Source organism: Dermacentor silvarum, chromosome 9, assembly GCF_013339745.2.
Source record: "Dermacentor silvarum isolate Dsil-2018 chromosome 9, BIME_Dsil_1.4, whole genome shotgun sequence".
NCBI classification, from domain to species: Eukaryota; Metazoa; Arthropoda; class Arachnida; order Ixodida; family Ixodidae; genus Dermacentor; species Dermacentor silvarum.
Window position 1 is genome coordinate 166,645,108 of NC_051162.1, and position 26,055 is coordinate 166,671,162.

At 42.6% G+C, this 26,055-nt stretch overlaps 1 protein-coding gene across 1 annotated transcript; it reads left to right on the forward strand.

Moving 5' to 3' along the window:
• On the forward strand, window positions 1-24,535 carry LOC119464626 (uncharacterized). The gene is made up of 6 exons (XM_037725654.2): window positions 1-139; window positions 813-962; window positions 6,797-6,946; window positions 13,519-13,683; window positions 17,477-17,632; window positions 24,414-24,535. Exons 1-6 carry the CDS (start codon window positions 19-21, stop codon window positions 24,533-24,535), a joined length of 864 nt encoding a protein of 287 aa, XP_037581582.2. The 5' UTR covers window positions 1-18.
• The last annotated feature ends 1,520 nt before the right edge of the window (window positions 24,536-26,055 follow it).

The window sequence follows — 26,055 nt, forward strand, 5'->3', positions numbered from 1 at the left end:
GAATCGACGATTCTGGAGATGAGCAGCACCCCAGTCTCTGGCCAGACAAACAATGCCAACGCATCTCTCACCGATCAGGTACTTCTTCCGCAGTCGAGAAATCCGGCCATTTTGCAGCAAATGCAGCAAATACCAACTGGTGAGTTTACGCCTTGCACTGTGGCAGTAATCATGAAATAGCGGATTGTGAACTTTTCTAAGAATTCAAAACAACATCTCATTTTCCCACCGACTCATCAGCTCCATTTCTGTGGCCGCTCCTAATACAAATGCAGATATCATAATGTTTAGCATACAGTGTACTGTAGTCAGGTATATCGGTCTTTTACTTCGGCCCAATACTTGCCCCAGTAAGGTTGATTCTACTCTAAACTATGTTCTAAAGCCTGGCTTGAGTGGGTTACACAATAGCTTTCACAAGAGTTTATTTCCTATAAGCGGGTGCTTAATTTTCTTTCATCGTTTAAAGCTAAATATCCTCCTATAGTTGGTATGGCCAATTTAGGTTTGTCTGGCGTAAAACAACCGACAGATCCGTTCACGTGAACCAACTTGCCATAAATTGCAGGAAAGCTAATTAGTCACAAACTTAACAAATAGAGAGAAGAATTCTCCATCTTGCGGTCTCATTGTAGTCACCTGTGTAAGCGGGATCACAAGTCCTACATTCAGTCATTCGAGAAGAGTGCCTCTGACCTCTACTTATTTCTCGCCCCCAATAAAAATTCAACCGTGCACAAACCGGGCCCTCAGGAAGTACCTTTAGTCATATGAACTTTACCGTTCAATATACTTTTTGTCTCCTGGTGCAGAACAGCAAGACGTCACATACGCGACAGGGAGCAGTCAACAAGCCTGCAGCCCACCCTGCAATTTCAATGTGTCATTTCTACAGCAAGGTGCTCTACAAGTTAACTTAACAGCTGTTAAAATACAAGCAAGCCCTAAACGACCTACGCCTGGTAAGCTGCATTTCCTACAATATATAAAGAATACAGCTTCTGAGAGATTGGGATGTTTAACCTGAATTCATCCCAATTGGATCAAGTTAGATAATACCTGAATCAAATAATTATCATTTGTAAAACGTATTAGGCACAAATTACGAATTGAGATAAGGTGAAAAAATGTTATTTACTTATAAACTTTTTTACCATTAAAAAACCCTATCGAATTTCTTATCTAGTTAAAATTGAGGTCAATAATTATTGTTAGCGCAGTACACCCAAGACGATAGGCCTTGACAATCACAGTGGCTTAGTTTATTATATTCAATAGTTTGTTGCCTTACTCGCTTAGTTATGGGTGTATTGTGAACTTACTCACCGATAAGTATTAAGAAGGACATTGTTTTGGAAAACTAAGTTTAGGGACCGCCGAAAGCTCATACCTGGTCCGTAAGCAAGGCTTATTGAATAGGTAGTTGAAGATGCAGCCAAGCCTGGAAAGGCGCCGAACAAAGAAGCCCGTGGGTTTAATTCAAAACTGCAGCGGACGTAATCTGGTGAAGCTTCACTTCCAAAGTGTCCCCATTAGTAGGCATTGAATGCACCTTAATAAGCACCAGGTGCCTAAAATTATTTCCAAGCGCAAACGCTATACGGCGGCTTTTGTAATCATATCAAGAAAGGAGAAATCAAACGTCCAGTAGGCCAGAAACAATTTTCTTTTTTGCGCTATTTTACCGGACGCCTAAAGAAAAGGTTAACTTTTGGGAGGTATCACCTCAAGATGAACATGTCAAGCTGGTAAATTCACTCTGAATACGCGTAATATTTTTTCAATATCACCCTGCATACGAACCACCCGAAAGATCGTCAGCGCGTGTGTCAGGGCTTGTATTGGTCGCAGCTGAACGTGTCCGAGTCCGAAAAACAACTGAAGCACTAGAAGAGAATATGCCTAAATCCTTGTTGTTGTATATGGTGTAGAGAAAGTTGCACTAAATGTTAATTACGCTTGATTGCATAGTTAGTTACTAACTACCCGACTTCGCGAGTAATAACTGTGCAGCAAAAACGTCTAATGAAAATGTATTGTACAAAATTACATGAAGCATCTAACGAGCAAATTGGAATTTCTAGCCTGGTATACAGTTGTGCTCTCTGTGTACAGAATAACGCCTGCAAAATTAGAAAAAAAGAAACACAAAACAATTATGTTGCCTCGCCTCAATTGAAGGTATTCTCAACGTGCAGCGAATGGAGCAACTGGACATTTATCCTGGTGTGCGGCCGCATTGCAACTGGCAGTGCAGTTAAGAGGCAGTCCGGTTCTGGCTGTCATGAACAGTCATGAGCCACTTATGGCGCATATATTTTATCAGCTGGACAAGAGCTTTTTGTTCCTTTTTTATCTAAAGCTACCGGAAATAAAGTCAGTTCAAGTTTGACCATTCTTTCTCCCGGCGATGGGAAACAAATACACTAGTGCTCATTGAAAAAAAGTGGCAGCCCTTCCACTGCGGTGGAGATGGCAGACCAACGAAGCTGTACTAATGTATTTCCGATTATGACTATTAAGATGTGGTGGTGTTTTCGGTTATTTTACCTAACAAAGATTGGAGAAATATGTTTGATCCGGTGGTTTTCATTTATTTAGTGCCCACAAAGACTATGTCCTTATGGTCCCTACGGTACACCGCTTAGGGTGTACGTTACAAGTTGGCACGTTCTACTTCTTCGGCATGGTTGGCACGTCACCAAACGCCGCGCGCGTTTGGTACGAACGCGGGCAAAATGCTTTCGCCGTCGACAACAGTTCTGCGCGTTATTTGTGTCACCGCACACAACCACTGTCAGAACGCTGGTGTGCGCAAGTGCGCTAGCAGCAGCGAGCGAAGGTTCATGCGGTCTATCATTCCACGGAAACTGAGCGGCGAAAGCACAGCGCATAGAAAAGTAGGAGCCCTGTTGCAGATAGGCTTCAAGATACGGTACGCGCGACCACCGGGCGCCGCGCAAAGTACAAGTTGCTCGCAGAGCAGAAGCCGCAACCCCTCCCTGCCACGCTGCCTTGCCGTTGTCCTCTTTTCGCGTGGGAGATTAAGTCGCCAGTTCCTCTTACGCCCCGTCGCAAGATACGCATTTGGTACTGCAGCTAAACGTCGCCTCGCCTGCTTCCCTCCCGTCCCCCAACGGCACTTCGCGCGACGCACGGAGTAGCGTTTGCTCTCCGCCGTGCGTTCAGTCCCCGTGAAAGCGCGCGTCCCTTGAGCGCTTTCACTCACACATACAGCATATGACCAATGAAAGTTTTTATTGCGATAGCAATTATATGGACACTCCAAAGCAGATTTCTGCCGTCGACGTCGCCGTCGCCGTGAGGTTCCGTATGACGTCAATGGAGATGAAATCGTCGCCGCGCGCCGCCGAACGCTGTATGTGCGAGTGAAAGGGCGCGAGGGACGCGCGCTTTCACGGGGAGTGAACGCACGGCGGAGAACAAATGCGCATTCTGCGCCGTGCTCCCTTAAGGGCTGCAGAAGTAGGCGTCTCTTTCCTCCTTTGCCATCACCATATATGTAGAGCAAACGCGCCTTCTTCTGACGCACGAAAGGCCGTGGGGGGGGAGGGGGAGGGAAGGGAGGCGACGTTTAGCTGCGGCACCAAGTGCCTATTTATATCAGAGGCTCCGGCAACAGTCACCAACGCCGCACGCATTTTGTGCGAACGCGGGCAAAACGCCGACGGCGTCAACAGCAGTTCTGCGCGTTGCCGGTGCTGCTGCATGTCCAAGTTTATACAGCTGATAAAGCTACCATCATTACTCCGTATAGCTCTCTGCAAATTTGCTATCGCAATTGATGCTTCGCCTTTCAGGTGAAACTGCGACAACTTTTTTTCTACATCCGGACGCGACCATCTAAGACTGAGCCCTTAACAGCTTCGCTGTAAAAACAGTAAAATTAGTGTGGTCCTCCGTTTAACGGCTAAAAATTGCGCTACCGTTTCCTATTCACCACTCCATTCGAAACGTTTCACAAATGCGAACTAAACAACACTCGAAAGCATTCATATGCGAGTGTAATTTAAGATTTAAAATTATATTCTGGGGCTTTACGTGCACAAGCCAAGATGTAATTACGAGGCAAGTCGTACTGGGGGACTCCTGATTAATTTGACCACGAAGTGTTTCTTAACGTGCACCCACTGTAAGGTTCAAACAGCAGAAAACATGAACAGGGCAAAAGGAGCACCGCGGCATGTACTGACATCTAATTACTCGTTTATAGTGTAAAGAAGTCCACCAATATAAACGGAAGAACTAGCAGCGGCCTATTTATGTAGGGACGAAAGGATGTCCCAACGATCTGCAGTTCCCGCGGTCTTGCACCTGCTTACCCATGCATATTATGCGCCTGAATTTCCAGATTTCAAAACACGAACTAATTCTATACGTGTTCTCAACTGCGCTGGGCGTGTCTTGGCACCCAATCTCTCACTTTAATACGCTACCGGTTATAAAATCTACTCACTACATGGCCTGTCCAGATACATAATTTCACGTAAAAACTCCGTCGTCAGTTGAAACCATAGATTCAGCAAATATATGAACACCAATCTACTACTAAGGAGAGTGAACAAAGCAACTTATTATTGATTCATGTTAAAATTTTATCACTGCAAAAGACGAAGACAGTGATAGAACCGGAAAGGAAAAGCGCTGGTGCTGTGTACTTACTTGGTGTCCGTCTTTTCTATCGCTAAATATCCAACATGAATCTATTACTCTTTCATTTTGATTCTGCTTTTCTCACGTAGTCATATATTCGCATTGCTTGAAAGTGACAGTGCCGTGATTAAGACGTGACCTGCCGAAGCGACAAGCTTTAGTGGTTTCAGAAATTCTTTCACAGAACTGATCATTGTCTCTGCAACCAGTGGAATTAAAGGTATACAGAAACAAGAAACACGAAGCATAACAATAAAAGAAACGGCTTTCGTTGTAGTGAAATGACGGGGACTGCCTGAATGTTAAACAATGGCACCAAGCGTGCGTAAATAGCGGGCAACGATGGAAACAAAAAGTAAGACAAACATTTATATGTTTGTCTGAACCCACACGATTTCTGGATTGCTTGTCAGCATGTGTACATGCGTACCTGTGCACTATATGAATGGAGCTCAAGCGGTTGCACACAACATACCATAGGAAGGCGGGTACTGTTACTGTGTGTCTCTCTCTCTATATATATATATATATATATATATATCTGCGTGTGTGTGTGTGTGTGTGTGTTCGGAAGTTATAACACCCAAAGATAGGCGAACGGCTGCGTGGTCTCTGTTTTCACTCTGAACTACCCACGTGTACTAAGTAATGGTGCGATGCTCACGACTTTCGAAGAGCACATGGCGCAGTGCTATAACACAACTGCTTGCGCTGGTGCACGGCCAGGTGCATTAATTGCGAACAAAGGAAGAAAAAGGCTTACATGCAGAGCTATTTAGACTTAGAGAAAGAATTGTTGCACTGCTGAAAAGTAACGTGCGCTAATCGGTAAGAAAGAGTTTCAGCGAAAATAGGTACTTTCCTGCGCCATGCCTCTATGGCTCCAATGGCTAGCAGGCTTTGATCACGATAAAGAACCCCAGGTAGTTAAAATTAATCCGGAGCCCTCCACTACGTCGTGCCTCATAATCATAACTGGTTTTAGCACGTAAAGCTTAAGAAAGAAGAGCAGGCTTTGTGAGAACCATTTGCAGCGCTTCTTATTAAGAAGTACATTTGCCTGAAAATTTGTAGTGAAAATTTGTAGTCACATATTCAATGTATAGGAAGAAGCTCATTACAATAACAAAATAAATCAATAAGCTCGCAAAACCTTAACAGCAACCATATCTATATTTGCTGAGTGATTGAAAAAAATGCACAAACACATTTTTGCCCATCTATATAGTTAAGTTACACTCACACCATCCACTCTAATTTTTGCTTAATGTTCCACTCCTGTACGGAATATGGCTACTGGGTGCTATGCAACTGTATTCTATAAATATTGGAAATTATAAGAGTATTTGTGTCAATATACACAATACAGATTGTGCAGCTCAATAAGGTAGGTACTTGGTCCGGTTAATATGCCATGAGTATGCACAATGTTGCGCACAAAGGACAGGGACACAAGAAAGAACGATGGGACACAGAAGGCCCAAAACGCATGCGCCTTGTGTGTCCCATTCTTATTTTTTGTGTCCGTGTCCATTATGCACAACATTGTACAGTTGTCAAGAAATATTTAAAACCTATGGTGTTTTCACATTTGTAATATTTTAACTATGCATGCTTGTTTTATTGTTTACTCGTCCTTCGAGTTATTTAAATAATGTAGTTTTATTATCTTGATTCAGGAATTTTGTAGCCTGCTTTGTGAGGATTTTGACCATTGATAATGCTTATTGATAAGTATATTTTTGTAATGGTATCATGCTGCTCTCTTATATTTTTTCTAAATGATCGATCTCGTCTGGTTGATTTAGTGCGACATTGTCTATAATTGTGCACTGTCATTCCGCTTTCAGCGTAGGACTCCGTGGTTCTTTTTATGTTAATATCTCGCACTTCTTAATTTGCTCTATCAACAATTAAAAACCAGGCAGTTATGGAGGGAAGAAAACGTCTGATGCGGTCAGAAAATTACAAGATTTGAGAAAATATTGGCCCTCATATGATTGAATACTTGAAAGAAAAAAAAAAGAGTAGGCTTTGCCAGGCTAGGCCTACATCATAGCATTTGTGTGAGCATTTTGCAATTATTTATTGTTTGCCTTGTGTATCACCCTCTCTACTTTAGACAGGCGATGCAAGGTTATTGCGACATTGCCAACTTATAAATGTGGTCAAAAGTGGTTCTTCAATAAAAGAACAAGAACCTGCCTTCCAAGCTGCAGTAGAAGGGCTCCCTTTAGGAGCAAGATAGCCTGCGATGGAGTTTGTCGATCCGGTGAGAACTTTCCACCATGTTTTATGATCGCGAATGAGAAAAAGAACGCTCCAGTGAGATTACAAAAGTTGTCAATATAGATTTGTTGGCAAGCAAGTCAATGTCGGTACAATTCATCGCTACCAATTACAAAACTTCATTAACCCATGCAAGAGGATAAAATTATGCTTCTCAGATTGGTGATCTACAAATAATGATAATCTATATTACGCAAAGTATACTTAAAATGCCTAGTCATCCGCTGAAAGGGAAAACCTATGCGGTTGCGATGTACATCATGGAATCTACGTGAAGCGAATCTTTTGTGAAGCGCTTCTTCAAGTTCTGATAATTTGCCCATTTCATTCCGGCTTCTTTGGCGCAAAGAAACATGACACGTGCACATGTGCTCTGGAACATCCATGCTACACCATGTGACGCACAGAGTGATAATCTCAAAGAGCTTGTTGGCGTTGGCACGATAGATTTTTACCTGCGATTGTGTCCTAATGGTTAGTGCATCAAGCTGCTGGGCCAGGAAACCGAGGTTCTATCCTCCCATCGGATACGTAGTTCAGTGTTTTACTAAGTACGAGCTATTCAGTAAGAACGTAGCATCCACCCACAGTCATAAAAGGCTGTGATAACTCGGACAGCTTTGCTGCCATAAAGAAATGAACAAGCGATTGATAGAATTCCATAAATCCACGGCCTTCTCACTTCCAATGACTTTGTGCACACACTCTTCCTGATGGAATATTGGGTTTTAACGTTAATAATACTATTTGCCCGTTTTAGCCACTTTGAGTTTATCTGTCCATTTATTTTTCTATGTATCTGTCGATTTATACACATACGATTACTCAGTGAGCCAAGTTGTGTAGTATTCTGGGCTACTAGTTATGAGCTTCTAGCTGTCATGCCGTAACGGTCAATGCATCGACACTACTTCACCTTTCTCCTCCAACACTCATCATGCCATCGTTGTCATTCATTTGTCGTGTCATTGTCATCGTGCCGACGTCATTATGCTGTGGCATTACCATCGTCATCACTCAAAAATGTATACGATAGTTGCAATACCGTCGTCGTCATGCCACCTCCATCGTTTCATTGACGTAATTCTTCGTTCGTCCTTACATTGCTATTATCCTGTCATTATTCAATCGTAATTTATGGTGCCATTGTCATGCATTCGTTGTCAATGCGTCATCGTCATTCGGTCATTGTCGTGTCGCCGGGGCCATTCCATTTGTGTTATTGAGACGGCAACCGATTGTCGTATGATAGCCATCAAGGCATCGTCGCCCTACAGTCTTCGTGATACAGTAGCCGTCACGCCATCATTTTCACACACTCGTCGTCATCCCATTGTTGTCACGTCATCGTCAATACACATTTGACATTATACCATTATCATCGTTTGAGAATAATCATCTGTAGTCGTTGGCATGCCTTAATGCTCATGGTTGACCTTGGTTGGCAAGCAATTGTCGTAGCACAGTCGGCCGATACCGGTGAAATTGTATGTTGCATATTGCCCAGTTAACTGAAGTGTCAGAATGATGACGCAAATTTCAAATAAATGTGTGTTAATCCATGCGGTGTGTCTCTACATTGGTTTATTAGTTATCGCATTCGACAGTCAATGTGAGAAGGGTTCTAATTCATTGCAGGCATAGGTCTCCGAAAAAAAGTTATCACTAAGTCCTGTGTTTCTTTCATTTGAGACTAAACTTCTAAAAAATGTTTACAATCTCTCCCTATTTGTAAACGTCTGAATACTGTCACGGTTGAGCGATAAAGACGAAGAAAATGAAGGCATGAGTGAAAACGATCTAGGCGGTAGCCTTTGGTCTTGTGATGTGTAATTTGACGAGTCGGATCACTAATAAAGACATTTATTCTCTTCCACGAATTGATGGTGCGCTTTAAAGTCTCCATGGCGCCTCATCGCTCGACCTCCGGTAGGGATACTGGCAAATTTCTGTCGATGACCACGACCGCGAGAATACCGCATTTATCACTCCTGATGGCATCTGCCAATTTAAGGTCATGCCTTTCGGCTTGTGTAAAGCTGCTGCAACTTTCTAGTGCATGATGGACTGGCTTCTACGTGGTTTTGAATGGTAGACCTGCCTTTGCTATCTGGACAAGGAGATTTTTTTCTCATGCACGTTTGTAAGCCACTTCCCTCGTCTGTCAGCGATTCTTGATGCTCTTCGCCGCGTTGGTCTCCAGCTCGGCTCTTCCAAGTGCAGTTTCCCTTATCATCAGATCAAAATTCTTGGCCACCTTGTTGACGCTACCGTTGCCGAACCAGACCTTGACAAAGTTAGGGCTGTCCACGAGTTCCCGGTGCCGCGTTCTTCTCAAGAGGCCCGCAGTGTTTTTGGGCTAGGATCTTATTTCTGGCGCTCTGTCATCAACTTCGCTAGCATAGTACGGATACTCACTGACCTCCTAAGAAAGAATGTTGCGTTTTCTTGGGTGTGTAACAAGCGAATGCCTTTACCAAGGTGATATCTGCCATCGCATTCCCACCAGTATTGGCTCAGTTTGTCCCAGCCGCAAGAACAGAGCTTCGCACCGACGCAAGTGGCCATGGCATAGCTGCAATCCCTCAAATAGAGTGGCTAAAGTCGTGTCATAGCGTACGCCAGCCGCCTTCTTTCTACATCGAAACAGAATTATTTGATGGCTGAGCGGTAGTGCCTCCCGTATCAATACGGTCGCCCTTTCACAGTTGTTATAGATCATCATGCTCTCTCCTGGCTGCCACGCCTTAAAGATCCCACGGGACAGCTTGGCCATTGGGCATTACGACTACAGGAGTACCCGTTCTCTGTAATCTACTGATATGGAAAGTTCTACAAAAACGCTGCTTGCATATCCCGCCACCAACTTGACCCCTCGAGTTCAACCGAACGGTAAACTGGCGTCTGCATCTGCCATCACGAACTTACCAAACGAGAATCTTATCTACCCAACGAGAATCCTGTCCGTAACGTAAAAAAGAATGCAGTGGCTCATAGCCCCCTAAACAATGGCTCGTACCTCAGTAAGCAAGTAAGAATGCAATTACTCATACCCACGTAAGACAGAGGCTACAAGCGCTAAGGAAAGAGAAGCATGCAGTCATTGAAATCACCCATAGAACACAAAAAACAGTATACGTTTAAATAAAGAACAAGCTGAAAACAAGCATCTGAACCACCGATAAAGCATTCCGTGCCGCCCTCAGCAATTGTAGGAGTAGTTTTGCAACAGCTTCGCTGGACATCCAAGTTGATAACCACCGCTAAGAGTTGATAAGAGTCCGATCATGCTCGATAAGGTTGATAACGACCGATGAGAGTTGATAAGGGTTTATACTGGTTGGATAAAGTTTCATACCATTGATAATGGCACCGGGTTGCATGGCGATAGATGACCAAGTGGCACAAAGCTTACGCAGACTTAGACAACTCCCAGAGGAGTTCCTTTGTAAATTTTTCATCTGGCCAACGAACAGTGCCATGATCCATCGTTTATCTCCCTCACTGACCATCTTCAATGCCACAAACCCGACCCTTAAAACAGTATGTTCTTGCTTGAAAACAATGTTATGTACCGGCGCAACATGTACCAGATGGTGCGGTACTTCTCGTTGTTCCTGATCTTCTGCGCAGAGATGTCATCACACAACTTCATGATGCTCCAACATGCGGATATTTAGGCATCTCCAGAACCTATGACCACGTACGACGACGTTTATTCCGACCAGATCTGTATCGTTCTGTTCGCTGGTATGTTAGAATTTGCGACCTGTGCCAGCGTCGGAAGAACACTACGACAGCCCCGGCTGGACAACTCCAGCCAATTGAAGTCCCTGCCGAGCCGTTTTATCGCGTGGGGATGAACTTGATAGGTCCTCCCCCTGACTGCTGGAAACCAGTGCATCGGAGTCGCTATGGAATATGTCACATGATACGTGATCACTGGAGCAATTCCGACAAGCTGCGTGAGTGATGTCGCTGATTTCTTCCTCTACGACATCATCCTTAAGCATGGTGCGCCTCGTCAGCTACTCACAGGCCACGGTCGCTGCTTTTTGTGTCGCGTGTTTGACGACCTTCTACGCTCGTGTGCTAATCATCACAAGTTTGCCACTTTGCATCATCCCTAGACTAGTTACCTTACCGAACGCCTCAACCGTACACAGACCGACATGCTCTCCATGCATTTTCCGACAATCCCCGTGATTGGGACACTGCTGTGCCATTTGTCACCTTTGCCGACAATTCATCCCGTCCTGAAATGGCCGGCTACTCGCCCTTTTGTCTTTTGTTTGGACGTGACGCACCTTTTGACCTTCGACACCAGGATTATGTGTGATTCAGCGTCAAGAACTTCTAATGCTTATGACGCCATCACCCGTGCGGCCATCGCACGCACGGTAGCCCGCGATCGGCTCTCTTCATTGCAAGCCAAAAAAAGTCCCTTTATGATCGTCGACGCAGAGATGCCTACTTCCCTCCGGGCTCTCTCGCCCTGCTCCGCCTCTCATCTCTCCTCACGGTGGCCTTTACGATAAGCTTTCGTCAGGCTATGTTAAGCCCTATGGAGTCCTGTCCCAAATAACATCGGTAACTTAACATTGGTAAGTCTCCGCTGACACCCAAGTCATTGACTGCCGCACCACCAAGCAACATTGGGCATTTTTCCTGCGATACGCCGTCTAAACCATTCAAGCACCGGGACGGTGCGTGATCTCTGGAGGGTTTTGTCACAGTTGAGCGATCAAGACGATAACGATGAAAGTGTTAGTTAAAGATCAAGCTAGGTGGAAGCGCCTGTGTTCTTGTGCTGTGTAGCTTTACGAGTACCAACCGAGCTACTATTGATTATAACTCCTGTAACAATAATAACTGGAGGCTGATGTGCCCACAAATGCGAATATTCTAACGGATACCGCAGTGTGTTGCTTGCTCCCTACAAGAAAGACTAAAAATGAATAGATAGTTCCACCTTCGCACAGATATAATTCATTCCGTGGTATCCATCAAGAATTACGGCCTTCATCATCAAAAGTGTAGGAGAAAACTTCAACAAGTGCCATCAATGTTTGTGTTTCAAAATGTGTATCGCTAGGTGTGTTTGATCACGGAAAAGAGCGCGACACCTTGTCGGTTATTTGAGGTTAACTTAACAGTGCTTCTTTGAATATTGTACATTACATCTTTCTTGCAAATTTCGTCGTCACTGTAATTTAACACCTGTGTTGGGCAATCGTTTCCAGTTATTTCGCATGCAACCCTAAAAAACAAGCTTCTCATTACTGTTCACATTTTTTTAGTGTGCGTTTTGCCATTTCGGGCAAAGGTGTCATGGAAGATACCTTGCTCTATCTGCATGAGGAGTTCACAGTGACTATACTTAGGTCTGTTTAATAAAATGACTTACATACATATTTTCCAACACAGGCTGCACTGTTTAGTCCGCAATATTTATAAAATATAATGTTCAGGTTAGAGTAATTGAATGCACCCATAACAATAACAATAACATGCAATTCGCCTTCTTGCGTTGATGATGTGTGTTAGAGCGGGTGCTGAGTTGATGCCTGGAAAGGCTTGGGTTATTTCATTGGTTCAAAAGTGTTTTTTTTTTGTTTTTTGGGAAGGGCTCCTTATTGTACAAGACGTGGTGCAGTAAGTATTATACTAATTTGTGTGCTAAATATTTGCGTCACAAAACGTTAGGCCACGCTGATAGTATTTTGTGCCACATTTAATATAGCTTTCTCTTTCATACACATTATCAATTTTCGGGTATTTCTTGTGTTGACATGCATGTCGCCGTTTCTAAAGCATAAATATTTTCTTTTTCAAATACTGTTGGCCGTATTGGCATCAACAGGCTGGGTACAGCAAGTTTGCACATAACGCAAAAAATGTCCTCACCTTACAAACGTAAATAGGACATGAAGCAATGAATGTTTGAAATACAATGCAATAACCACCAAAACAAATAAGCAGATGCACATACAATAATTTCGCTAATAAATACGTGTTTGTAGCAATGTGACAGTGACATCCCAAGCAGTATAAAAGAAAGACTACAGTATGTTATCTATAACAGTGTGACAACGTTTACACGACACCACTAAGATTTAATTTCATAAAAGGTTTTTACCCACTCCTCAAAGCCTTCAATGCTAGTCGACTGCAAAACAGACGCCGGTAAACTGTTCCATTCCTTAATCGTTCGTGGAAACGATGCAAAGCGATGTGATAGCCTACACTAATGAAAACCCTCATAACAGGAATATAGTCACTTGGGTTGGTGGACACATCTGCTTGCACAGAAGAAACATGCAGTAGTGTTTTAGTAAATTAAGAAGACAGTAACATGAAAGAAACCTAGAATATGATTTCGCCCGCAAAGCTTCTTCTTAAGCAATTAGAATGAATATCAGTGTTTTGAGTGGCCATGCAACGCAGTTCCTTTCATAAAACTGTGGTTTTACACATAGCTCTATACAAATTACACAAATTAGGCTCAATAAGGGTTTGAAGGTGCTCGATAACGTTACCAAATTTGCTTTTCAGTGGGAGTTTGTGATTTCCCAATGGCAAGCATTGGCTGTTTTCGTGAGGTGCACGAAGTATTCATTTACAATCCCAACCAGAATTCGTGCTTCAAGGCGTACGACTGTTCTTACTTCGGAAATAAATTCCCTACGTTGCAGCAATGTCAGAAAACTTGCAGAAAGGGTAAGTTACGTATTTGAATATGATGTACAGCAAACATACTTCTGCAATTTTTTGTTCTTCAGTGCTAATTGCAAGGAACATTGTGCCAACCGTATTGACCATGTTGCCATGTGACAATGCTAACTTATTAACCTAACTTATTTTTATTTGTTGCTATGGTAAAATAAAGTTGTATTATATTGCACTAAGTAAACGCGAAACATTTGAAAGTAAATTTCTCAAGCATAATTTGTACACACACGTTGTATTAGGCGAGAATAAAATTATGCTTATCTTTGCTGCATTTAGGAATAAGTATCTGATGCGTAATGTGTTCATACTTATCGCCCCTTCTTGCCACCATGGTTCCCTAATTTACGTACTCATTAACACTCATTACTGCTGATTCCCACTACTATTTCACCAGTGTTTTGTGTTTACCACGCGTTTTAAGCAGCCAAAAATGAACTGCCCCAGTGCCAGGTAGAACTTATGCACAATATGAACCCAGTTTCAAGTTGTCTCTGACGGCATTTACGATTTTTCTTTCTTTCTGTGTTTTTATTATAATATCGTGCCAAGCACTAATAAATAAGAGAGAAGACATTTCTGACGGCAATTTTTTTGTTAATGCAACGTCAGGGTCCAATGTATTGCAAAACATCCTGGTAAACATAAGGTTGCCCTCACATAATTACTGAAATGCTTGATTCTACAAACTATTTTCGTTTTTGGCACCTAGGATATTGATGTATCCTGTTATTAATATGTCATGGCTTTTAACCCTCCCGCAATGGCCGTGGCAGCACACGAAAGCGTACCAAATAAAAAAATTTGTGGAACAATTTTTTTCCATTTTTCATGAGCACATTCATCAAAGCCTTCGATAAGACGAAGCTATAGGTCGGGGCAACGTCCAATTTCTCCAATAAAGCAGATGTATACTGCAGAAATGCGTTTAAAACAACCAATGGGCGAACTTGAATTGATTTGCATTTCAGACAAAGAAGGCTGTTTGCAGAGGTCATAGAAAGTTGTAATTCTTAATAACCTTAAATATTTCACGACAAATGCTGAAAATTGACGTTTAAGAAAAAACAAGCACAAAACCTATTTAAACTCTGCAACAATAACGGATATAGCAGTTCTGTAAACTGCATCTATCCTTTCCCCTTTTCTCCATTAGGTCATTCAAGTCGCATGAATTTGATTCTTTAGTTCACGGCCTAGGAGAATGAGTTACTTATATTAATATTGTTTTATAAAAATCGAACTGGCGAATTACTTATATATTTTCGAGTTTTGTGTATTACATCACCTTATTTTGCTTTAGATGCTTTATGAAGTGGTTTATACAAACGTTTTATGTCGTTTTTCGTATCCAAGGTGTTAAGGTGTAAGGTTTGTGGTTTTGATTTCAAAAATTTTACAATCTTCAACAATATATTCAGCGGACTAAATTATGTCTTTGCTAGACATTTTGTTTTTCATATAAATGCTATAAACATGATTGATTTTGGTGTCATGTTTGTAGAGATAAATGATGTCTACATTCCTATATACTTAGAGAGCAGCCACTGAACTAAAGCTTAATTCCTCCTAATGCAGCACGACATCAACAATTATTGCTATGTGTCACACCATCCCTTTAGTACCGATGACGCAAAGGTAGCATTTAGAATAACCTTAAAGTATGAGTATTACAGTAAAGGTCTTATGTGTTTTTTTCGACCATTATAACTGCCAAATTTCCTCCGTTCACATGCGAAAAGCTTGTGGAAGTGTTTATACTTTACACGTGTGCCAGTACTCCTTTGACAGTGCAATAAATTTTGATGTAGCGCAGGCTCTCTTGACTAGGCAAAGTTTGACAATTTTTTCTGAGAAGGAATTCAGGATGATATTTCAATTGATTGCAAGATTTCAAATGACCTCTTTTAGCTGATTCTTCCGATCTCAATACTACTCTAATGGTGGCAAAATTGCAGTTTCAGTAACTCTTTCCAAAAATTGAGCCAGGAATAAATATGTAAACCTGTATACATGAACACAATAATATAATCAAACTATAGTTGTATACGCAATACTGGTTATTCGTGAACCAGGAATTTACAGATGAATTTTCGCTGGTGGATGGCGTAGCCTTTAGCTTATAGCGCAATGGTCACTTTGAAATCTCGAGTTGGTGAGTTGCGTGTAGCCATTTAACCCAGCGTTTGTTGCTCCATGTACTAAGTGTGCTTCCCTTTGGTCGTTTTGTTAAATCTTATGTTGTGTGCTCCTAAGGGGTTCTGGTGTCTACATTTTAGATTAACTGCAAATTGTTTGGTTTTATACTTCCGAATATAAATTCCACTGCACAATAGACAGGGCTGCTTAAGGTTAAGATGGAACGTTGATGCTCATTTTACTACTGAGAGCATATATAAAAATACAGTATATATCATCAAACAAAGAAATATGATTTAAAGACCAGGTGTCGGCCCGAAGACAATACCACGCTGCTTGTGGTCGTATATGGATAACTTTGCCAGATTAGTATGTCAACGTTGTGTAATGCATTAGTGGGTGGCTGACGTATACATGGGTGCAGCCAGTCGAGATGATCAAAAAGGCGGCCTCAGTCGACTTTCTACTGAAACTGTAGCTATTTTTTCGTTGCCACGTACACGCTCTCAATATCATTCTCTAGAGTCGGAGTTACACGAGCACTTAGATGAATGTGTAGGCTTATTGCCGCCGATAAAAATAATAAAATAAGTTGCTGAGCTCGCGCATGAGGTCTTGACAAGTTAGCCCGTTTTACCGACGCCGCAATAACATTACTAATAAATTACAGGATACCTGGTCTGTAGGAATTACCGACATGTAAATGACATTTGATACTTCCTTTACAGTGGTCTGTTCTTGTTCTTTGAAATTTGTCTTCCAAAAAATTGTGGTTACTGATATTGCGCACAGATTTTATCAAATAAAGCTAGATGGCGAATGTTAAATAATATTCAATTGATCGCTAGAAGCCCGATTACATAGAATGGAGCAAAGCGCTTGTCCAGTCCCTCTACGTTATCGTGTTTTTCTCGCTAAATTCAATATTTTTGAGCCAATACGTAAGAGTGTTTACATCTCTTTGTGGTTCGTCTCTGTCTTAAATGGTAAGTATATTTAGTGTTTACAATATAATTTTATTCTGAATGAATAACGCCCTAATGCATTCTGTCAGAAATTTTTCGACAGAGGTAAGAAACTCTGCAGATATACGGCAATTATAATAAGTAGTGCGCTTTTGTTATCACTGAAGCAATCGGTATTTCGGGCGCAACATCAGGCACTATATAGTAAGGCTCAGATATTGTGATCCTTGCAGTCTGTGAAGGACAGTAATACCTCTGGTATTTCTCCGCACACTTCTGCATCTTCACTCGTGTTTTCTGTTGTGGTTTTGTTTCTTTTTGCGTGAACAGGCAGAGCAGACACATCGGGACACATCAGACGTTTCTCTGCTCTTAGATAATTTGACAGGACACAGATTTAAAAAAATCCTATTGGATATAATCCGGGCAAATACTGGACCTGTTAGACCCCGTACTACGTACATATGCTTCAAAATGAGCAACACATGCATCGTTAAATATGCGAAAAGCGAAAAACACATTTCAACCGCGATGTGTGCGTTGAGATGTTCATAATCAGCATCGTATTTTGAAGGAACGTTTTGTAGCCTTGACAAAGTACCGCTTTGTCTATCCTGTAAGTTTGTCATCTATTGTCTCCAATGAACGTGCTATCCAAAAATCGACTGCGTTCTTTGCAGGTGCATCACAACAGCACTTAGCGGGATCAGGAGTGGACACCCCTCTGGCCTCCACGCCAATACAAAATGCTGGATCTACTGTGGGTCTTCAACCAGCTTTGTCACATTCCGGTACATCTCTTGGACCAGGTCTTTTCGGTACCCAAACAGGTGCGGGTAAGTGAGGTTTATTAGATTTATTCTGCTGGTCAGAATCAGTTTATTCAATACAAAAACAGGGTTAATTTCATGGTAAGTATATACAGAAGGAGGTCCCGTACTTAAAAACTGAAATGGGACCTCCTATGCATGATGACAAGAATTATTAATACAAACAATGGCAACATGTAAAGCTTACGATAATACAGGTTTTAAAAGACAAGGCATAAATGAAAAAAAAAATAATAAATACAGCTGTTTAATGCATAAGAACAAGGCTGCAGTTTAGACAATAATAGGGAGAACTACAAAGGGTCCATTTCCAAGAAGATGAAAAGAATGCAGGAAATAGAGAAACACGATTAAAGTTTTAAAAAAAGTTACAAAAGAAAAAAAAACATAGTTCACTAAAAAATGAGAGTCGGATAAAGCTAAAAGAAAGCGCTTAAGTTCTGTATGAAACCTGTGAGATTTTAATAATTTTAAAGGAAATGATTATGTGTTCCAGAGAGATAAAGCTGAAAAGTGTAATGACTGCTTGCCGTAGTTGGTGCGAACGCTGGGTAAAATAAAGTTGATATTCTCTGCAAATCTAGTATTATTTGTATTCATAAGAGACGTCGGTGGTATGATGGTTACTGGAATATTATTGTTTATTGCCCTAAAAATGAAAATGGCGAGGTTGTATTTAACAAGATCAGTCACATTCAAAATATTATGAGCGTGTAATAACTCACTAGCGTTAATGCTACGAGATGAAAATGTTATTAGACGAATAGCTCGATTTTGAATGACTTGCAGTGACATTAGGTGACTGCTATAAGTGTTTCCCCATGATTAAATGTTATAGTTTATATGAGAATGAACAAAAGCATAATACAGCGACATCAGAGTAGAAAATGACTTCGATGACTTGATGGTTTCGACTATAACGTGCATGTTGTCATGCAGTGGGCTAGTATGTCATCGGATTGAGCTGCATAAGCCAAATCTATTAAAAAAACAGCGTCAGGGACAGTGCTCCGTAACTGATGACCAATGTGAAGGCACTATAACATTTGAGTCAAATAAAAAATATGTGAACTGAAGCATATACCAGAAAGAACACAAATGCCAACGAGATAGAAGAGGCGAGAATGTATTTTCTAAGTTGTTAAATCATGTCATTTACTTCTCGATACATTCCGTTGGTTAGAACATAGGCGCATTTGAGATCATTAACAATAGGCAAATAAAAAAAGATTTTTAGTGTCCATACTTCCTAGCTCCGTAGGATATCACAATTTGCTCCACCAGTTGCCAATGAAAGTTTTATGTACCAGAGTTTTACAAAGAATTACTTGGGCTTCATGCATCATGAATAAAGTATAGAAATTGAACAATGGAAACTGTTGCGTTGCTTCAGCATGGCAAATGCCTTAGTCAGAAGTATGATGTATTGATTAGCATCGCCTTGAGGGGAAAGTGCGTAATTGCCCAAATCACAAACATAACCAAAAATGACGTGAACCAGTGCTACATTAATAGCCTTGAGGAAGTATCTACGTCCAGAGCAAGAGCTTCAGCGCAGTTCAGAGATATATGGAGAAATCTGTAGTGAAAATGTGGAGATAAATGCTTTGCTATTTCATTCATTTTTTTCCCCCGTGGGGTGGAGCAACGAAGTACGGATGAGTGTTAAAGAGCACAGCAACGTTTTGCCGCACATTTCCAGGTCATACTTTTGATTGTACTACGTCCGTTGTTTTTGTCGACGTACATTGTTATCGACGATTTTGTCATTGTTCCATGGCATTTTAATGGCCATTGTTGCTCGAGATGTAATCATTCTTTTGCACGCAGTGAAATTGATAGGCGGCTATGAAGCTTTCACAGCAATAAAATGTCAATTTGTCTTTAAGACCTGAATATTTTTCAGTTTTCGACAATGAGTCATGTTCAACAAATTCGGTCTAACCCCTGCGGCCATTATTATGAACCTTTCTTGTAATCTTTCATATAGGCATACAGTCTTGCACGTTTTCAGTCGCGCGTCCTTCTGCGCATGCGCATGAGTTTTGTACATTGCTTCTTCGCTTAGGCCATTCATTGAACTTCACTGCAGGGCACTAGCGTTACTCACTGAGCAGAGTTTTGAGAAAAATTGTATTTCAGAAGCTCAGCCGAAATTCAACAATTTTCTGTTAGCTACGTCGAAAGGATACCTTTTTCCAATAACATAAGCTTTTACGGAACTTAGTCCTAATTTCCCTGCTTAGTTATAACAGTGCTTTAACCTTGACCAAAGCGCCAATATAACGCAGCAGAAAAGTTAGGACCAAGTGCCATAAATGCGTATATTTTCAGAAGAGAGTATCTTGCTGACGTTGGTAACAGAAAGTTGCAGAAATTCGGCCGATCATTTGAAGTATAACTTTTATGAAGTTATGCTCAGTGAGTTATGCTAGTGCACTGCGGTGAAGTTTGGTGGCAGGCCGAAGAATCAATGTCCTAAATTCATGGACATGCGCAGAAGGACGCACATGTGAAGCCTTGCAAGACTATGCCTATACGAAAGGTTACAATACAAAAAGGCTATGTGTACCTACACTAAAGGTTACTATATAGTAAGCTTGAGTATAGGTACACGTAGTCTTTATATATTATATATTTTATAGGTGCACAAAATTGTCAGAGTATGCTCCTTTATTAAACGTTACTTGAACAAAGGTAAGAATTTTATTTCCAACTTATAGGTTACAAATTTGGGAGAGTACGCTCCTGTGTTAAAGGTTACCTAAATAAAGGTTACTATGTAACTTTTCTTTATAGGTGCACAGATTTGTGAGAATATGCCCCTTTATTAAACGTTAGCGTGCTAAGAGTGTATGCGTGCAGATATCTTACGTAACAGCTAATCCAATTGATCTACTTATGTTGGGGCGCAGTAGCCGTAAACTGAAATACCTGATGCGAGCACGGACTGAACCAGAGCTTTAAGAAATAAGCTACACAACTAAGGGGGTCATTAAACTTAGGTGTGCGTAACTGCGTTGCTACAGCTCGTAAATTTATGTGTTTGTAGCCAATGTGGGTGTCTCACGAAATATGGTCATCAAATTAAAGTCCGAGATACTTAGCAGAAGAGAACAATAAGAAACCCCGAATACGGAATACCATGTATTTGAATGGGCTGGTGTAGGTTAACATTCCTATGAACATTTATAAAACATAACCGAGTTTTAGTTGAAACAAAGTTGACTTGCATACAAACAAGTAAAAAACTCTTATTGCATTTCTGGAATTATTTATGGCTTCAAATATGAATTCTATGATATTATTGGTGTACTGTAGGTAGTATATTAAAATATTGTATCGTGTAGTGGTAGGTTCGCAAAGTACTTAACGCAAATGGTAAATATAAGACCTTTGAACCACATCATATCTAACTGGCTAGCAATTACCATATTGATTTTTTGCAGAGACTACGTGGAAATGGTTATATATATATATATATATATATATATATATATATATAGTCGGAAAAAAATTGTGTATAATGAACTTGGAAGCGAACCCTCTTTAGTTTCTGTAACACGATAATGCGCGTAATGGTTTCAAACTGTTTTGCCGAATCAAGTAATAGGCCCAGCACTATGTTTTTTGCCCATTATTACTTTACTTATTGCACCCTGGAAGTTGCCTAATTATCCTCCACTTCTAATTAAAATTATAGATCAGCAATATGCTTTAGTCAGAGGCATAGGCTGGCCTAATAGCACAATAAATGTACCGGTAGCGATTACAATTATGCAAAATATGTACACAATCCAATACTTGAAAATTTCTGAAAAGATAAAAAAAACCAAAAAGTGGGGGCGTGCCTCATAAGCAGAACTGGTTCGGGCACGTAAAACCCCAGAAAGAAGAACAAAAAAATGTGGTTGATCCCTCTTATATAGGAATCGGTATAGAACACGAAAGTGAAACGTGTCTTCACAGAAGTAGTGTAATGTTTATTGCACATTGATATATAATGTCTATTGGTGTTTTGTGGCTAAAGCGCCCTTAGGCGTTGATGCACCCACGCTGACGCCTGGTGGCACGTCTCCTCCATCACGACTACCAACGTCGATGACCATGAGCAACCGTCGTGCATATGGAAGCTGCACTACGCTGCACACGCTAGCACAACGCGAAAGACGAAGCACGTAACTGACACACTAATACAACGCGCAAGACAAAGCACGTAACTGAATCGTCACCGAGTCAAATCAGCGCGTACAGCGCGTCGTAATTGCAGCCTCCGCGATCAACTTCAGAAACATTTTCAGAGCTAATTGCGGAGGCCACGCTCCGCTGTGCTGAGTACGGTGAACGCCACCTAGGTGGCGTTGGTAGTGCTTCTTGATGCCAGCGTCCCTTCGAATGCTGGCATCGAGGCGTCGTAGTACTGAGACCACCGAAGCGTTCACTGTCGGTGCGCGTTAAGGCCGGAATACATGGAGCGAATAACCGGCGTCCGAGCGAAGAACTTCGTCGGGCGGCGAACGTCCGACGGCCGGCGTCAAGAAATTTGCCGTCCGCAGCCGATCTGCCTGTCCAAACATTTTCGTCGGGCGAACGCCGCCGCCGGAAGCGTCTAGCGCGCAGCGGTGGACGACAGCCAATCAGGAGGCACTAGTTCCGGTCGCAATGCATGCTGGTGTTTCGCGCGCGCGCGCCTTTTCGCGTCGTCTGCAATCGCGTTGGTGTTGCCGTGTCTGCATGTCTCTGCACCGATTGAGTAGTTCCTAGTATGATCTCTCAGGAATCGCGTTGTATTTGTACATCCCATATCCGCTGATCTGCGAGGAAACAGACAAGCAGTGCAAGCTCTCTACAACAACCTTCAACAGAAATCTTCTGATCTCAGAGGCCACATGCTGTCGTCATGCCTATCTCCCGACTTCCCCGATAGATGGCGTTGGCATCGGATATTTCTTTCGCTAGGCTTAGACGCGTTCGAAACGAGAAGCGATCTCGAAAACTACTCAAGGTTATCCATACTACTCTGTCGTCGAAGCGGCCTGAGACTAAGCGAAAGCCGTTTACGCAGTCATTTGCTTCCAACTAAGTGAATTCTACAAGGACAACGCCAAATTCAGTTCGAAGCGGGCGGCCGGGACCGCCGCCAACACGGCGGCCAACGCGCGGCGGCGTTCGCCGCATGTATTGCAACACAGCAAACATCCTGCGTCGTGTCGCCGCGTCGTTACTTGACGCGTGAAGTTCGTCGAGAAAGTTCGCTCCATGTATCCCGGGCTTTAGTGTCATAATGCAGTACTTCTCTTTTCTGCTCATAGGCGGCGGCACCGCCCCGAGCAAGAGCGCGGGTACACGGAGGAGTGTTAGATATATAAGGCGCGTCTGTGTAGCTCTCTGCGAATGCGTTTGTGGCGCAATGGGTTAAACGCTCGGCGATCTATCGTCGCGGACCGAGAGGTCGTGGGTTCGATTCCCAAATTTTGCATGTTTGTGGAACTTTTTCTTCTGGTTTCTTTCTTTGTATTATGTTCTATGACGTATTTCCGTGACGGAAATACGTCAGTGAAGTCTTGGTGGACCCCGGAATAAAACACTTTCGTGTTAAAATCGGGCAGCTTCACGCTAGTGGTGCGAAGACAGCAAACAGCAAAGCTGTCGATCCCACTTAGCTTTATCTCGGATCGGCTAAGTTGCAGGCCCGGATGGTTAGGTCGACGATTCTGGCTGCACACACGCTTTTACTCCGTAATGCGAGCTCTTAACTCCGAACCTTCTGCAAATCGCCGATGATCCGCGCCGCTTCATCGGCGCAATACTCGGGGTTGATCCAAGGTCGCCCCAACCGCTCTCGAGTATGGCACGACGGTTTTTGCAACACGCTTCCTCTTCTTCGGGATTAACGCACTTCTTTGGTCGCCCCATCTTCACGGCGATGTACTCGGCGCGGAGACGCGGGGCATTCTTTCGCTACCGCGGTGACGTGAAGCCATTATGAGGATCAGCGCAGTGACGTCACGGGTAAGCTGTAGCAAGGCTGGACACGGCTACGCGGAGGCGCGGTTAATGACGTCATGACTCGGCAAAGCTGGGGCGAAGTGATGCGACGCACCCGATGATGTCACGGCTTAGCTCCAGATTCGGAGTTTCGAGGCGACGCGGAGTGACGTTATCGTTCGGTGAGGTTATCCTGCGCACACTCTCCGGACTAACCAACGGCTTAAACAGCTTCGCTGATAAAATATTTTTGCTCTTCCCATTACTTACCATTTGATCAACGTTTACAACTAGTCTGGCCACATTCAACGTTTACATTATCAATGCAGAACACTCAGAAAGGTAGGTACACTTTTTAGGCACTTGTTTACAGCGAGAACACACAACGCAAATTAGTGATTTCTGTGTGAAGGAGAAATCAATACATTTCATCACAAAGTGAGCTTTGCACACTCGCCTGTTTTGATTGATATCATCGGATCAAGCTTTAAACAAGAGGAAATGTATATTTTTTCTCTCTTTGTATTGTAAAATGACTTTACGAGCAGACAGATTGGTGTAAATTTATGAAGCGTGCATATGTTATGACAATACAATCATCGATTCATTTAGTCGCTCAAATTTTCAGTGTATGTGCTTTGCTGATTATTTCAAGATAATGTAATTTATATTTATACAACATGTTCCAAATTTTATTTTCCACCTTTGTGAACCTAGGGTCCTTCATTCTGTGCTAAGGTTCTGATCACCATGGCAGTATATGTTCGTCTACATACAAATACTGAATGTATACTTTCAGCACATGTATTGACCACCTCACTACAAGGCAGTTCACAAAGCTCCGGCTCCGGCTCGCTGTTCATAGAGCAACATGGCCAGACAGGACCAGCACTTACTGCTCAGAAAGCGGGCACTAGGTAAGCAGCGCTACTCACGTAATTTGTGCAGTATCATGACTTATTGCTTGGTGTGTAATACATCTACGCTGTAACACTAATTATGCATATGTAATAAATGAGTGTTTTAACCGCAGAGGTTGTATTGTATCCGGCGATTATAGCTAAAGGTGGCACTGCAGTGCAAGGTGGAGTGCAGGAGACCAGGTATTCTTGTATGAAGGCTGCGCTAGTACATGTTAAATGGCGGACGTTTCTTTTCATTCCACTGAAGCTACAGTTTAAACACGTTCTACCACAGTGCAAAGTGTGGCATGTGGCACGACAAGGTCAGGTACCGCACAATGACCTTATTTGGACTGCATAATCTTCATGCATTTTCCTTAATCCTAGAAAGGTGATGTGGGAAATAGGTGGAACACCATGGAATGAGAGCACGTGTGTCATCATGGAGGTAATTTTAATTGGCGCGAAGTAGGGCTGCAGAGATATGTGGGTGGTAAACGGAAGAAAATTTTCGCTTTGGTTAAGGTGGAGCTTGAGGCAAGTATCTGTATTGCGATTACTATGTCATTGACTTTGCAAACTTGCTGCCTTGTGACCATTCCTAGGTTTCTATTAGTTCCGTAATGAACCGTTGACAACTTTGAGGTATGTGAGGGCAGGCATATTACTGACTCCAGCGGGCATGGTCTCGTGGTTGAAGGCTCATTAACAGTGTGCTCACTTCCACAAGTGTGCTAGGCTGGGTACATCAACTAAGATTATACGTATAGCTCGAAAATGGTAGCGTTCCTTCATCTGTCAATGTAGGCGCATTGGAAAAGCCATAGGTAAATTCAATCCTTCTGAACAGAAGTGATCATTTTTAATGCGAGAGCATTGCCTGGCTCATTGTGCGACACCACCAGTCATCAGAAAGCCGTGGCAGAAAGGCGGCACGCAACTTACGTCATCTTAATCTAACTAAACAGAAGTGGGCACCATGAGGGTTCGATCCTCTGCCCCACCACCACTACTACTGCTCGTTAGCCGAGCGGCCTAACCACTGCGCCACCGTTGGATTGCGCTACCGTTGCAACAGGCGGCAGTGGGGGAATATCTTCGCGGTTGTGCACGTGCTTGGGCGCTACCTGGTGTGCAATTCACTGGATCGCGCATGACAGCAGTGGCGCCACTGTCGGCGCTATGCAGTCTTCATCGTCCGAAATCGAATCACCCGCGTCTACATCATCATTTCACTGCCGACGAGGTACCACACCATCGACACACAGCGAAACGTGCGAATCGAGCTGCTGCAGCGAAGCAACGTTCACCACGAACCCGATGTAGAAACGTACTGTCGACAAGCTGCCGTTCGGAAAAGTGCTGTCATCGCTCAGAAAAATTGTGTCATCGCGCTGAAAAGTAGTGTAATCGAGAAAGGACACTCAGCGCAATTTGCGTGAAACACTACTCTAAAGAGAAATCCGCAAATAAAACTCAACTTAGAGACCGCAATGTGGCCGGCGGCCTGATAAGCAGCAATGTTACACTCGTAAACAT

Coding starts and splice junctions, on each gene's coding strand:
- LOC119464626 (XM_037725654.2), top strand. CDS start 19: ATGAGCAGCACCCCAGTCTCTGGCCAGACAAACAATGCCAACGCATCT. Junction 963..6,796: donor CCCTAAACGACCTACGCCTG/GTAAGCTGCATT, acceptor TCTCTACTTTAG/ACAGGCGATGCAAGGTTATT. Junction 13,684..17,476: donor TCAGAAAACTTGCAGAAAGG/GTAAGTTACGTA, acceptor CGTTCTTTGCAG/GTGCATCACAACAGCACTTA.